General features: G+C 36.1%; 1 protein-coding gene across 2 annotated transcripts in view; it reads right to left on the bottom strand.

Moving 5' to 3' along the window:
• LOC143661492 (uncharacterized) overlaps positions 1 to 14707 on the bottom strand; it is a 72327-nt gene extending 57620 nt beyond the window's left edge. For both annotated transcript variants that reach the window (XM_077135084.1, XM_077135083.1), the window contains exon 1: positions 14581 to 14707. Coding sequence is in view for 1 of the 2 variants with exons in the window: in XM_077135083.1 (XP_076991198.1) it covers positions 14581 to 14599 (19 nt within the window). In the remaining variant the exon portion in view is untranslated. The remainder of the gene's footprint in view (positions 1 to 14580) is intronic.
• Between the last annotated feature and the right edge of the window lie 298 nt (positions 14708 to 15005).

Here is a 15005-nt window from a genome sequence, read left to right as displayed (position 1 = left end):
TTTTATCAATAATTAGAAATTCTCAATATTACGCATTATAACTCTGGAAATATCATTCTCTCACTCCTCTGAGATAGCTAGATTTTTTGTTTTACTTTTTTTTAACTCGTTGAGGGCTGAAGACATATATTTGTGACTTTCATAAGCTATTTTGGCTCCTAAATGGAGAATAAAAAAATAAAAGAGAACAGAGGAAAAAGAGCTACTGCCTCTTTAATATTCCTCTGATGCCTTTGCTCAGGGAGGTGGGGATGAGGGCCACTCATTGCTGGCCCCCAGTGATCTGAAGTAGCTGATGAAAAGCAGGACTAGTGATCAGGCCACACACGTGTAGTTTTCAGAGGACTTGGTCATAATAGCCTACCCTGGTACCAACACTAACATTTACTGCAATTTACCAGCCTACCCTACTCCTCCAGCACCTCCCTAGATTCTGTTAGTGTTCCACTAGACTCCAGAATTCCAAAATGTTTGATTCAGATAATTCCTCGGTGGTTTGACTAATTGGTAGTTTTGACTAAATTTTAGCAAACAAAACAAAACAAAAATGGTAAATGGGAGAGGGTAGTAAGGGAATAAAATAAAGAGTTTAGATTAAAAAATGGAATGCAAAGTTACATTAAAATGAAGATATAGCATGACTCCTTGTCCACTCCCGTTGTTTCAGATACCACTAATGTTAGACTCTTAATGATGCTACCAACCTATACCCTCTAAATTTCCCTGAGTTCCAGTTTTGTGTAGCCAACAACCAACTTGACATTTTTCACTCATATTTCTAAGAGGCAACTTCAACCTAACATGCCAAAATGTGTTCCTTTCCTAGTCTTTCTGATTTTAATGAAATACAGCTGTCAACTAATGTAACCATGACAAAATCCTAGGATTTCATCTTAAATTATTCTACTCATTTCCTCGCCTCATCCAATCTGTTCTGACTTCAGTCTGAGAGAGAGAGAGAGAAGAAAGAAAGAAAGAGAGAGAGAAAGAGAGAGAGAGAGAGAGAGAGAGAAGAAAGAAGGAAGGAAGGAAGGGAGGGAGGGAGGGAGGGAGGGAGGAAGGAAGGAAGGAAGGAAGGAAGGAAGGAAGGAAGGAAGGAAGGAAGGAAGGAAGGAAGGAAGGAAGGAAGAATATCCCAATTCTCTCTCAAAAACTGCCACTCTGCCCCATATGACCATCATCTCCTCTGGTCTCCTTACGTCTACTCGGACTACTTAATCAATCATAGTGCAATCACCACTGCCACCCTAGTACTTCTACTGCAATAACCTTTCATTGACTTTTGTTTTTATCTTCAATCTTCTGTCAATATTGTGACCAGAGAAATATTTTTTTAATAAAAATACGATTATTTAATTTTCTTCAAAACCCGCCAATGACTTCACATCACCCTTAAAAATATAATTCAGTCTTCCCTCCCTGACCTACATGGGCCTACAGAGAATATTTATCATAATTTTCCTTCCCTCTTCCTTATTCTCACTCTGTTCCACCCACTTGGGGCCTTGATTTTGTTTTTTGTTGAACTTGTTTGACTCACCTTATTTCCAATAGCTATTGCATTTTCTTGGAATACTCTGAGCTCAGTCTTTTGGATCATGTGGGATGTTGAAGGCCTTTCCTAACCACCCAATCTAATGAAATACACCACTGTCACAAAATCCTATTTTATTTTCTTTATAACAATTATCAATAGATGGACATTTTTTTCTTTATGACCTCCCTATTCTTAAATGCAGGAACCAATACTGCCTATAAAGAATAGTCCACCAATATTTATTGAATAGATAAATGAATTCCATTTGTAAGAAAAAAAATGAAAGTATCTAAATATCATTCTAATAAACACAGGAAAATTAACTTAATAGATCAATAGAATGTTAAGGTTTGTGATTGGCCCTGGAAAATTGGATGATGACCTGGCAGAGAGATGACCTTGCACATTTCATTCACATGTTGTGGAGCTAGTTTAAATTTTGCAGTTAAAATTCCATTCTTTCCTTATTTAACAAACATTTATATAGGGTTTTACAGATGCACTTTCTCAAAACAACATCAGAGATTACTGTGTAGGCTATCTAAGAATTAGAACTGGTTTTGCAGAAGATGGGTGGGCAGACTAGAATAAAATCTTTGTGGCTGGCCATATCTTTTAGTTATTCTGGCCCCATTCTCCTCCAGGTTATGAAATAATCTTTAGATAAAATTTAATTATCAAGCTGCATTTATCATCTCTTTAAAACCAGATGTCGGAAATGTCATAAGCGATTGTTACATTTCAATGTCTATTATTGAAATCTAATTCTTGGAAATATTGTGGCATTTTACAATGCAGTCTGTAGTAAAGATTAACTAGAACAAAAACGTGTCTAGTGTATAAGTAGTTAAATATTTTTAGCAGTGTTTATAATTTTAATACTGACCAACGTGGGTAACATGATTTAGAGATTAAAACAAACAAACACCAGAGTCCCTCTTGGAAAAGGAATCAACAGGCTCTTGAAATTATACCAACAAGAATAAAATATTTGAAAAGGCTCCATGGGAAGGAAGGGCGGGTTATTTCTATCTGTCTACAAATGATAAAGCAGGGCCCTTCTTAGCTCAAATTGTACCTTTGCAAGAATTTGAAAAAGCCATGTCTTCCTTAATTTATTTCACTTCCAATGGCCAAAAAATTGTCATAATAAGCATTTAAATCTATGTTTACAATGGGAACAATGCTCCCTTAGATCAGTGTCTTGTGCAGTGCATGGCTGTGTATACATACCTAGTGTCTTTGTAAATTAGGACCATTTGGCAGAAGCTATGGGAGACATTCCAGCTCCTAATTTGGAAGGCATTTCTAACAGCCATAGTTATAACAGTTGGAATGAACCATCTCAGTAAGTCCTGAATTATCCATCATTGGGGGTATTGAAGCCTTGACTTAAACCTACATATTATATGGAAGCTGTGGACCAGAATTTAAACATTAAGTAGTAGTTGGACTAGATAATTTTTCAGTTTTTTTTTCCAATCTTAGAATTTAATATTCTATTCCAAAAAGAGTTTGTGAAACTTTAACAAAACATATAAAGTATATATTTTTATATACCCAGATAAGTATCAGTCATGAATTTAAGGCAAAAAATAAACCTATAGCAATTTATTGATTTATTTGAGCATTGACTCCTTACTCTCTTATATTTATCATTACTTACATTACCTTGCATATAAATAATCTTATTGGTTTCTGAAAACAAAGAGATGAGGAGGGCAGGTGTTAGTTTATTCCATATTGAAATAAAAAATTAGAGGTTCAAAAATGTGGTTAAATGCAAGTTTTCATAAGTAAAAGCTAAAGAAGTGAAAGACAAACTCAAATATTTTGATTTCCTTTCCTTTCTCTTTCTATACCATTCTTCTTTTCAAAAGTTTTAACCTTAATTCTGCCATTTTAATCTACCAAAGCAATATATATATATATATATATATATATATGTAATTAACTATGTGATTCTTATCTGATAACAGGGATGCTTGACAGGAAAAAGTGAAATAAACTTTTTACAGTTAATATTTTTTTGTTTACCTGTTTGTTGACTGTCTCTTGCACTAGAATGTAAAATCAATTAAAGAAGGGATTCTACCTCTTTTTTTAGCTATAGTTTCCTGCCACCTAAGGAACATCTACCACAGGGGCTCTCAATAAATACTTGTTGTTTGAGTAAATAAATGATTTGTAAAATTAATTATGAGGTCCTTTATGTAATTATCATTAGACGATATACTAAAATAAGAGATTAAACACCGGTTTTACACTTAAATGCACATTAAGTATGTAATCAGAAAACTTGGACTTATGAAATGGAACAGATAGGACAGCCTAATATAGACAGTAAATTTGTATAGAACAGAAAATCAGGTGATTGCATAATATCCTTTTCATTAAGACTGCAGTGTACAAACATGGATTATTCATAGTCAAAACAGAAGTTCAACTCCAGATCGCTGCTCCATTATTATTTTCATTAGGAATTGTCTATTTTTACATCTACCTTTTATTAGTTTTCCATTATTTTCCCTTAGAGAAGTAAAAAAGATTCTAATCAGCTGAATGCATTTAGCAATACACAGCAATGGGAAAAATACATTCAAATAGATCAAGAATTTGGACTCTGAGCTTATTGGTTGTCAGGTAGGAAAGAGAGGCCAAACTGGAGAGTCACAAAGATGCTCCCAAATAATACATTTTGTAAATGGTTCCTGGGAGTGATGCCAAGATTAAGATGACATCTCCTTCCATGGCATCAATTTAGCATTTCGAGGAGAAATTAGTTCATTTTACTTCAGGAAATATCTGGAAGGAGTTTCCTGATCTTAAAATTAAGGTGGTGACTTCATTCTCTTAAGAAAAAAAAAAAAACAGATTATAAAATAAAATTTTTATGTGTTGGTACTCTCATGTTTCTTGAGGAATAAAAGCACTGTTTTCTTCAAGAAAATATAGCAAGCTTTCAGTTCAGTTGCAATCACTCCCTGTAAATTACATATTATCTCCATTTTGCTCTGTATCTGTCTCTGTGATGTATACTTATTATTTGAACTTTTTCTCTAATTGAAGCCATATAAGAGGAAGCTCTACTGAGAAGACAATTGGCATTGAAGTGGTTAAGACAAAACTAATACAAATTTTGCAATTAGAAGGGAAAGTGAAGACATGGCAAAAGGAGATAGAAAATCAATCATATAGATGTTAATTCATTTTTAAAGTAGAGCAGAAAGAAGCTAAGCATACTGTATTTGAAAACAACTGGGTGTCATCAAGAAGCATGGTCTTTAGTATACTCGGGACATAAAATAAAGGATATTTTGGTCACAGGGTATCACAAACACAGTGCATTCTCTGTTTCTGCTGCCACAAAGGGCAGTTCAATTACTTTGCAGGGGAGGAGTGTAAATAAGCCTAGATAATGTAACGACAGCTGAAGGAAAAGAGAACATCAATGCTATTGATAGTAAGGTAATAATGCCAAAGGAAGTGGTGTTGGATGGTGGCAGACCTGAAGAGGATAGTGAAGAAGGCAAAAACACAGGTCAAGAATGGAGGAATATCCAGCAATAATTCTACAACCTCCAAGGGAGTCAAGTGGTGCAGTTGCAGTACCACTCACTCTCTTGGCACCAAAGTTGAGCTGGCTGATGTAAATGAGAGTTGCCCCCAACCTCCAACCCCACTGCTCCTCCATCTATGTCTAAGTTTAGCAGAGAGTAGCTGTTCTTTCAGTAAAGATATATTTACGTTGGGTCCTCTTAAGCCATTTTCCCCTTTCTTTGGTTTTTCATTGCTTATCTTAAGCGTCTTTTGTATTGAAGGCCATGGCAAGGTTTCTATTTGAATTTTTGTTTGTTTATTTATGGTAAGAACCAAAGACGCTGCTAATCTCTGGAACTACCCTTGACACAGAACTGGCTAATTATGACACCTGGTATTATGTCAGTTAAAATGTTTGGCTACAAGGCAGTTGTGATGGTTTGAAAGAATGTATGGACCCTAGAAAAGCCATGTTTTAATCAAAATCCCATTTCATAAAGGTAGAATAATCCCTATTCAATACTGTATGTTTGAAACTGTAATCAGATCATCTCCTTGGATGATGTGGTTTAGTCAAAAGTGGTTGTTAAACTGGATTAGGTGACGACTTGTCTCCACCCATTTGGGTGGGTCTTGATAAGTTTCTGGAGTCCTATAAAAGAGGGAACATTTTGGAGAAAGGAGATATGGAGAGAGCAGAGAATGCTGCAGCACCAGGAAGCAGAGAGTCCACGAACCAGCAACCTTTGGAGATGAAAAAGGAAAACGCCTCCCAGGGAGCTTCATGAAATCGGAAGCCAGAAGAGAAAGCTAGCAGATGATGCTGTATTCGTCATGTGCCAGCTGAGAGAGAAACTCTGACTGTGTTCGCTATGTGCCTTCTCACTTGAGAGCGAAACTCTGAACTTTATCGGCCTTCTTGAACCAAGGTATCTTTCCCTGGATGCCTTAGATTGGACATTTCTATAGACTTGTTTTAATTGGGGCATTTTCTCGGCCTTAGAACTGTAAACTAGCAATTTATTAAATTCCTCTTTTTAAACGCCATTCCATTTCTGGTATATTGCATTCTGGCAACTAGCGAACTAGAACAGCAGTGTTACAGGAAGAATTGTGGCAATGTGGGGGATGGGGAAGAATTGTTTATGGAGTTTGAAAATTTGTAGAGAAATCGTAGCTTTGATAACTGTCCCAACCAATGCTTGTGTAGCATTTGCAGTGGGCCAGATGTTGTTCCAAATGCTTGACATATGTGAAGTCACTCAGTCCTAGGGTGGTGGATGCAATTGTTCTGTCCACTTTAAGGATGAGGAACTCCAGTCCTATTGTCTTCTCTTACGATCATGAGACCCAGGAGGTAGGGTCTGACTTTTCAGGAAGCAACAAGCATAGATTTCTTGGCAGTGACAGTACTAGATCTCAATGTAGAGTCTTGATGTAAGAGGAAACAAAACTTTCAACAGCAAAAAAATGCATGTTTAAAATCCGAAGCATGTCTATTTTGTTTCTTATATGTGTTACATAGTCATACATAACAAAAGCAATTTTAGCTTAGTTCACATTTTTCTCATTTTGCCATTTGACTTGAAGGCACTTCCATATCTTACATATTTAATATAAAACAACTTGTTCCATTCCTCAGTATTTTTGGACTGAATTTTTAACTGGATTTTGTTGAACAGGAGTCAGACTTTTGCTACCACTCATGGGGTCCAGCAACATAATATTTTTAAGTCATATAACTTGTCTATTTTACACGCTCCTATTAAAGGCATGCATTTTTTAGGAAGTCTCTTTCATTAAAAGCTTAAAAGATTGAATGTGATGGAGATATAATTAAAAGATAATGTCAGGAGAAAAGAACATTGTCCCAAGATAATGTTCAGGTCTCCTGCTGGAACATAAATGGAGGGGCAAAGTGGAAGCACTGATTTTCCAAGCAGGAAACATTTATTCAGTGACAATGTCATATTACAATTAATTTACTTTTCATGTACAAATGACGAATGCAAGAGTAATTGCAGCCCCTGTGGATTAGAAAACATTGTTCTCCTGGTTCCTTTCTTCTAGACCAGCACAAATCACAGTTGGCAGCTTCTTGCTGCAGTGCTTAATATTTCCTAGTCCAAAGTTCTAAGTCACTCTCTAATGTCTTATTATTCCATTTTTGTAATTGCTTCTTCCTATTCTCGACCCCATATTCTCTTCTTCTGTATTTTCCCTATGCCCTCCCTCCTTGTTATTCTACTGTTTTTAAATTTATTTAATTAGTGTTGTAGCTTTGGGCTGCTCAAGCAAATATCATGAAATGGGTTGGATTAAACAATGGAAATTTATTTGCTTCTGGTTTGGAGACTAAAAGAAAATTCAGGTCATCATCAAGGCAAATGCTTTCTTCCCAAAGGCTGGTGTTCTGGGGCTGCCTGCCAGCCACACTTGGCTCCTCCGTCACATGGGAAGGCACATGGCAGCTTCTCCTGGCCTCTCTGTTCTTCTGGATTTCGGCTTCTTGTTTCTGTAGCTTTCTCTCTGTCTGTTTGAATTTCACTCTGTTCTTAAAGGACCCCAGTAACAGGAGTAAGACCCATCCTGATATAGACGGGCCCTGTCTTAACTGAAATGACCTCAGCAAAAGGTTCTATTTACAATGGGTTCACACCATTGAATGGATTAAATTTAAGAACATGTTTTTGGGGGATACCTACAGCTTCCAACCATCACAATTAAGATGGATTAAAAACAATGATTGCCAAACCTGATTCTGGATCAGAATCAGTAAAATATTTGATTAAAAATAGTCACCTCTGGGCTCTACCCCAGGAGATCTGGTTCAGGAAGGCTTCACTTGGCCATGTAAATCAGTATGCTTAATGTCCATATTTTTTAAAAAACTTCTCAGATGAAAATTATTTATAGTCATGTTTGGAGACCCTTATTTCATATCTATGGGATTATCTTAGTTTGTTTTCAATGGATTATTTCAAAGCAAGAACTGTCCCCGAAAATGTAAAGTTGACTCATCATCACACTCTGAACAAATCTCCCACACAGAAGTCTGGGGTCTCCCGTGCTCTCCAGACCCCCAACTGCATGTTGGTTCACATACCGATTCCACATTGAGCATTCTAGCTCCCCATTCTTTTGATGAATGCAAGACTAATCAATCAGTGTGTCCCCCTGCCCAGAAAGGCAGTTTTGAGAAAAGCAAACCATGTTTGCAAAGCCTCTACTTCAAATCCAGTCATCAAAAGAGAATTCTTTCTAAAAGTTAGAAGAACCAGATCCTTTCTCTGAGTTCCTTGTCGGCCTTAGCCTCATGCAAAGTTGAAGACAGTGTGCCTGGGAACTCTATCCCCAGTACATTTTCCAAAGTATGTGGCAACCATCTGATAAAAAGCATGGAGAGGCTCCATTTATCATTTGCCTGGTTTCTTTAATGAGCACAGATGGAGCTCAAACACAAAAAAGACCACACAGGCACTAAAGACCATGTGTGCATACATGTGATCTTGACTTACTGAATGAGCAAAAAGCATTGTCATCACCACACCAGCCTTCATGACGCCTTCAGACAATTATACCATTGTGATTTCTCCAGAAGAAACTATAATTTATGGGAAAATGTCAGGATGTTTTGGAAAATATCTTAAATATTCTGCTTTGGTTAGAGTGCAGATAAAATTCTTATATGAGATTTCTAGACAAAATGAAATGTACACACATATATATATTTGTACTGCTCAAGTGTTATCTATTTATTTACATTTTATAACTTCAATACAAGTTTGCCAGCACACTCTTAAAAAAAATCCATGTGCTAAGTCAAGATTATTACTTCCATGTACTGGTATGCAGACAGAATGGTAAATTCCCTCACATTCACTAGTTAAGCTATGATAATTATAATGGCTATTTTTTATAGAAAAGTCTAGTGACTTGCCAGGCACTGAGCTTTTATCTTTTATTTTTTTCCAAATTAAAAATGTTTTTTATCTTTTTATTCCTGGTTATAAAACTATTTCATAGTCATGTTTATTGTTTTTAAAAATAAACGCTATAGAAGAATAAGAGTTAGAAAATAAACGATAGAAATTCCATCTGCCAGAGATACCCACTTCTTCCATAATTGCTTTTGAAAAAGTACACTGTGGTTTCTGTTGTGTTACACTTATTTGTGAATGGTTCCTTTGCAGGGTTGTTATTCTCCTGCTTTAACTAACCTGTCAAAATAAGAAAGGAAAGAACAAGGGTAGAAAACTGACAGAAATGATTTTGTTGCCATTGATGTAAATATCCTTTCAGGCACTTTCCTATGTACATGTGTATGCATATACACAAATGAACATGCTCACACAGGACTGAATTTCCTTAATGTCAGGCATTTATTTTTTTATTAGGAAAGTTGTAGGTTTACAGTAAGATCATGCAGAATTTACAAAATTCTCATAAATTTCTCCAGTATTAATACCTTTCATTGATGTGGTACCTTTGTTACAATGGATGAAAGAATATTATTATAATTGTGCTGTTCAGGGTTCACTATTTGCATTGTACAGTCTTGTGGTATGTTTTTTCTTTAATTTTTAATTCTAATACATATACAACCTAACAGTTCTCCTTTTAGCACATTCAAATGTGTAACTCAGTAGTGTTTAATTGCATTTACCATGCTGTGCTTCCATCACCACCATCCATTTCCAAAACTTTTCCATCACCCCAAACTGAAATTCTGGAACAAGTAAGCATTATAACATAATCAAACTTCATATAACAGTATGGAAAATAAAAGGGAAATTACTGGTAAATATGGATATGCATAACTATTCATAATAAATGCAGAGCATTTATTCACGTTGTTGGTATACAATGTACATAGCATGTCTATTATTGAGCATTTAAGATATTTCTTTTTTGCTGCTGTTATTAACAATGCATCAATAATTTTATTAAATATATATTTGCATAATTCTGGCTTAACTCTTCAACATAAATTTCTAAAAGGAAAATTTTGGACCCATATTTTTAATTTTGGAAATATTTGCTCTGCGGACATAAATTCTAACTGTCAGATGTGCACCATTTATCCTCGTGTTACACATGAGAAAACTGAGGAAAATCAACCTTCCTATTAAAGCAAACCTATTAACACACCTATTAAAAGGGTTAGAATCTGGACCAAACAAAGATTAGTCAGGGTGCATTGCTGATCTCTTCTGACAGGTGCATACAAATTTTATCAAACTCAGATTGACTCTTGATACTCTGAAAAATTTAACTCCAAGGCCTCCAGCCCTTAGAGATAATTATTTCCAAATAGTGAATCTCAAAACCCCATGCAACATCTCATGGAAAACCCAGAACCTTAACAAGATTTCTGAGGATTGTAAAGTATGCTGCATGCTTCTGATCAGCTTTTGTTCCTAATGACGATAAAGTTCTTGTTCCAAGTTTCACAGCTACTATATTTAGCACCACTTCAAACCAGACTGGACCTTTATTCCCCAATTCCCAAAACTCCATCAATGCAAGAACACAGTTAAACAAAGATGGGGCATCGGTGCAGGGAATAATGAAAGAGTTGAGAACAACAAATAATTTAAGATTGAATAGTCGGCAGCTTTTAAAGCAACTCTGCTTTTCCATGCTTGGGGATCTCTTCTCATCTTCTCCCACCGACTCTATCCTGGGACAGTCATTAAGGCTTGGGATCACATTTTCTCCAGTGACCAAGTAAATCAGAATCCTTTGGGAGTGGAACCAGGAAAAGAGTATTTTTTAAATGTTCTCCTGGTGAATTCTAATGTGCAACAGGGTGGAAATCACTCTTTTAAAAACTTCATTCTATATTTACATTTCCAGTTTCTGCCTCCTCTGCTTCTTTACCTTACCAACCCAAACCCGAGGACTACTTTCTTCCTGCCTTTGCAGATCAAGGTAGATTTTTTGTTTTGTTTTAAACTTACTTCATATTCCCCCAAAACAATGTCCTAAGTAATAACCTTTTTATAGTAAAAAAGTATATATTTTTCTAAATAAAAGTACAGTTCTTTCTTAGGGGGGTTATCCGCTGTTCTTCAAAGGCAACTAAGTCCAATTTTAACTATTCTCAGATAATAAAGGTATTTCCTTTTCTTTTTTAAATACTCCATAATAATCTTAACGTATTTAGTAATGAATAGGCTTTTCTACCTTCAGCCAGATTCCAGAATGATAGAGGGATGGATGTGGGGAAAAAAAGCATAAATGGTGAAAATAAATAAATAATCCATAGAGAAAATCTCCACTAATAGCCATTAGGTTATGGTCCCTGATTTAATCATAAGACAGAGAGAAATTGACATGAACCAGGACATGGTCATTGAATGAAGACATGCCTTTCATCAGAGCACACATTATGCCCACTTTCTAACTTTGAGTGCTAACCCCTCTACATGTATCACTGGCAATCACTCACTGCTTCATATGCCCCGTCAGTTGCTACATGTCTCCCAGAATCACTCCTATACTTCCAAGTCTGTTCATGTTTGAGGAACAAAGTGCTATTTCAAGCTTTGGCACTTTGAAATAAATCAAAAGTCATATTTCAATCTGTTTCTTACTACAAACCATATCTGGCTAGAGGTCATAGCAAATGCCTTTGACTCACAGCACACTGAATTTATAATACTCTTCTACGATGCAATGACCTTGCCTTTGAAAACAAATTAGATGAAGCAATTTTTTTAAAATAGCTAATCTTTTGTAGTTTGACATGCCCTGGAATCCAGACACGTGCAGCCATCCCTGAAAAATAGGTTCAGTGGATTGTTTTCATTATTTCCATGGTTATATCTGCCAGCCTGGCCTGGAAGACAAGGCCTCCTGGAGAAATCAAGAGGGATCAAAACTGATTCCTTTCAAGTGGAATAAATAAATATATATATATATATGAGAAATGGAAACTGCCTGGTCAAGAGTTTTAGCCAGGCAGAACATATGGAATTATCAAAACTCCATATATTGAAGAATTGGCTTCTTTAGAGGGGGTATATCTAAATTTTAATGGAAATACACATCTTTCTTTTTACATGCCTTTTTTTTCTATCCTTCCAGAAAGTTGCAAGGAGACGTCAGCAAACATGTTAGGGGCATTCACCTGTTACCCTGTCAGTAGAGACTGAGGCCCTCCACGTCCCCACAGTAAAGTTTATGTCTGTGAACGGTCTCCAGGCTATGCACTCTTCCCATTCATTTCATGTATTGTCTCCTGATTATTTTGCAGAAGTTCGTCCCATCTTCCACAACCAGATTTCAAAAATACACTCTGGTATCTGTTGTGTTATAATTAGTAGTGAATGGTTCTGCTTCAGGGCGGTTGTTCTGCTGCCTTAAATAGCCTATTAAACTTAAAATAGAAAAAGGATAAAAACTAACAGAAATTATTAGTTGAAAAGCTAGGTTCTGAGATCATGGAAAACGGAAAGAAGAAATCCATATCTAAAGCATCTGGACAAGAAGTTCAAGACCCTCCTAAGAGATTGTTGATGGCTATTTGAGTTTATTAGATGTCTCTATTTTATATGTTGGTACATATATGAAGTGTTGGCATGTTATTGTATGATTAAAAAGGAAATCTCTCTCACAAATGGGGGATGTAGAATGTGTTTATTAATATCTGGTTTTCAATCAACAAAAATGTCAAGTTTTTAAAAGATTGACCTTGGGGCTTAGAGATTTAATTCTTTCTATGAATTGCTGAAAGACATTTATATGGAAAAGATAATTTTTCTTAACCTCTTTATCCCCTTTATTCTTTCAAAATCTGTTTTTCACATCTCAGGAATTTAAAAAAATGTGAAAATGATTAGCAAGGATATAAAAATGAGCAATATGCACTATAAATTATTCCGAGTATTCAGCTAATCTGATTGTCTCAGAGATTATTCTTTGTATCCATTTTCTTCCAAAAGTTTCCATCCTAAATTGATGACATAGTTGATGATTGAGAAAGGCCATTCTGATATAAAAAACATATATATAGGCATACGTATTAGGGAATTCTCCTTACTAGGACCCAAAACAACAAGGGATTCTTTTTCTAAGTCAATGAGAATGAAATTTTCAGAACTCTAAGAGATGGACATAGGCAAAGGGAATTTTTTTCAGTAAATACCGTTACTTCTGTCCAGTATAAAGTTAATTATCAGTAGCTATCCTTGTTTGTCAGCCCTCTGTTGGTCAGCAGCACATTCTCTCCTTCAATTTCCCTCTTTCTCTCTCTTTTAACACTTTCACTGTATGACTAAAATTGGAGATGCTGTCGCCTCCATTTTCCTATTTTTAGGTGGTGGTCCAGAGAAGTAAAAGAGAGTGCAGGTGACAGCTCCTTTTTTTTTTTTTTTTGAGATCTGCCTTCTCTTTTGATAAATAAGACAAATGACAGTACTGACATAGAAATATACCTTTCCCTTTTTATTGAGAGTCATAAGAGGTATTTATCTAATAGATATTTCAATGATGTATTACAGGTAAAGATTCCCGTGCGCTTATTTTTCCCCTTATCGTAAATCAGGTTAGTTATCATGTGGAATTGGAATCACCTAAGCCCTGCTGTAGCTCCCTCTCTTAGTGACAGTCTTATCTCACCCATATGTTCCCAGATGAATGGGGCACCAACTCGTGACCGGTGGCCTGGTGGTGTACCCCAGGCTGCAAGATGATCCAAGCATCTCCCACCTTTGCTTGTGCCCTTACTAGAATTCCAGTCAAGTTCTAAAGGCAGTGGGAAGAGAGCAAGAGAAATGGAAATGAGCCCCCTTTTGGGGCAAAGGAGAAGATAAAAGAGTAAGCAGATGTTTGTGCCAGATGCCCCCAAAGACTACAGTTTTACTTAAATGGAAACACAGGATAAATGGGATCTATAGACACAAATTTAAAAATTAGGATATTTAAAAATATGCTTGTATCTATAAAGAAATGGAAATGGATATTTTAAATAAGTCATATGCATAAAAATTTTCAAATCTCTTCTAGGAAGATCCAAATTAACCAAAAAAATAATAATAACAGTAAAAGAAACATATGTTCCTTTACTTTACTTGCACATACTTGAAACAGCCCTGTTTTTTAATGATACATTTTTACTTGGAAATTAATTCAAGTGCAATCATTTGGGGAATGTTTGAGGCTCAGACCTCTTTCTTCTCCCACCTTCCCTTTTCCTTCTCTTTGTCTCCTTCCACTTCCTTTTCTCCTACTCATAACCCCCAATAACTGCTTACTCCCGCGTTCCTTTCAGTGACCCTGGCAAGCACACAATAAAGAAAGGCAGGTAGAGCCGCAGCGATTGAGGCAGGACCTGCACAGGTTGGAAAAGTCACAGATTGGAAAAGAGACATTCTCAAAGATTCCTCCCAGAAATAATTGCATTTACAGGGAATGTTGTTTCTTTAGCTAGTAGAAAACACATCAGGTCTTAGAGGTTGTTTTCATCAATTTGGTTAGTGGTATTAATTTGCCCTTACCTGATAAATCTGCTTCCATGTTGAAAATCAAACCTGAGAAAGTGCATTTATTTTTTTACATGGCAGGACCCCGGAATCAAACCCTGGTCTCCTGCATGGCACACGAGAACTCTGCCACTGAGCCACCGTGGCCTGCCCCCAAATGCATTTTTAAAGCATTCATTTCCCTGAGCTTCCTGATATGACAGCCAGTAGAAATATAAATAGCTAACAGATAAAATGTGTCAGATAAGAAAACAGCCCATGGAAAGTTTCCTCTAGTCATGTTTTTACTTCTCATCCTTTAAAGGACCTGCTTTCTGAACTTGACTAGGGAAGTAAACCAAAACATAAGGATGGTCACTTAGTTGGCTCTTATCAGTTCTTTTGATGTTGCCTCTTTTTCCTTAGCTCCAAACATATTTCAGCTCAAAACAGCAACATAT

This window comes from Tamandua tetradactyla, chromosome 17, assembly GCF_023851605.1.
Source record: "Tamandua tetradactyla isolate mTamTet1 chromosome 17, mTamTet1.pri, whole genome shotgun sequence".
NCBI classification, from domain to species: domain Eukaryota; kingdom Metazoa; phylum Chordata; class Mammalia; order Pilosa; family Myrmecophagidae; genus Tamandua; species Tamandua tetradactyla.
This window is presented reverse-complemented; position numbering and strand designations above follow the sequence as displayed.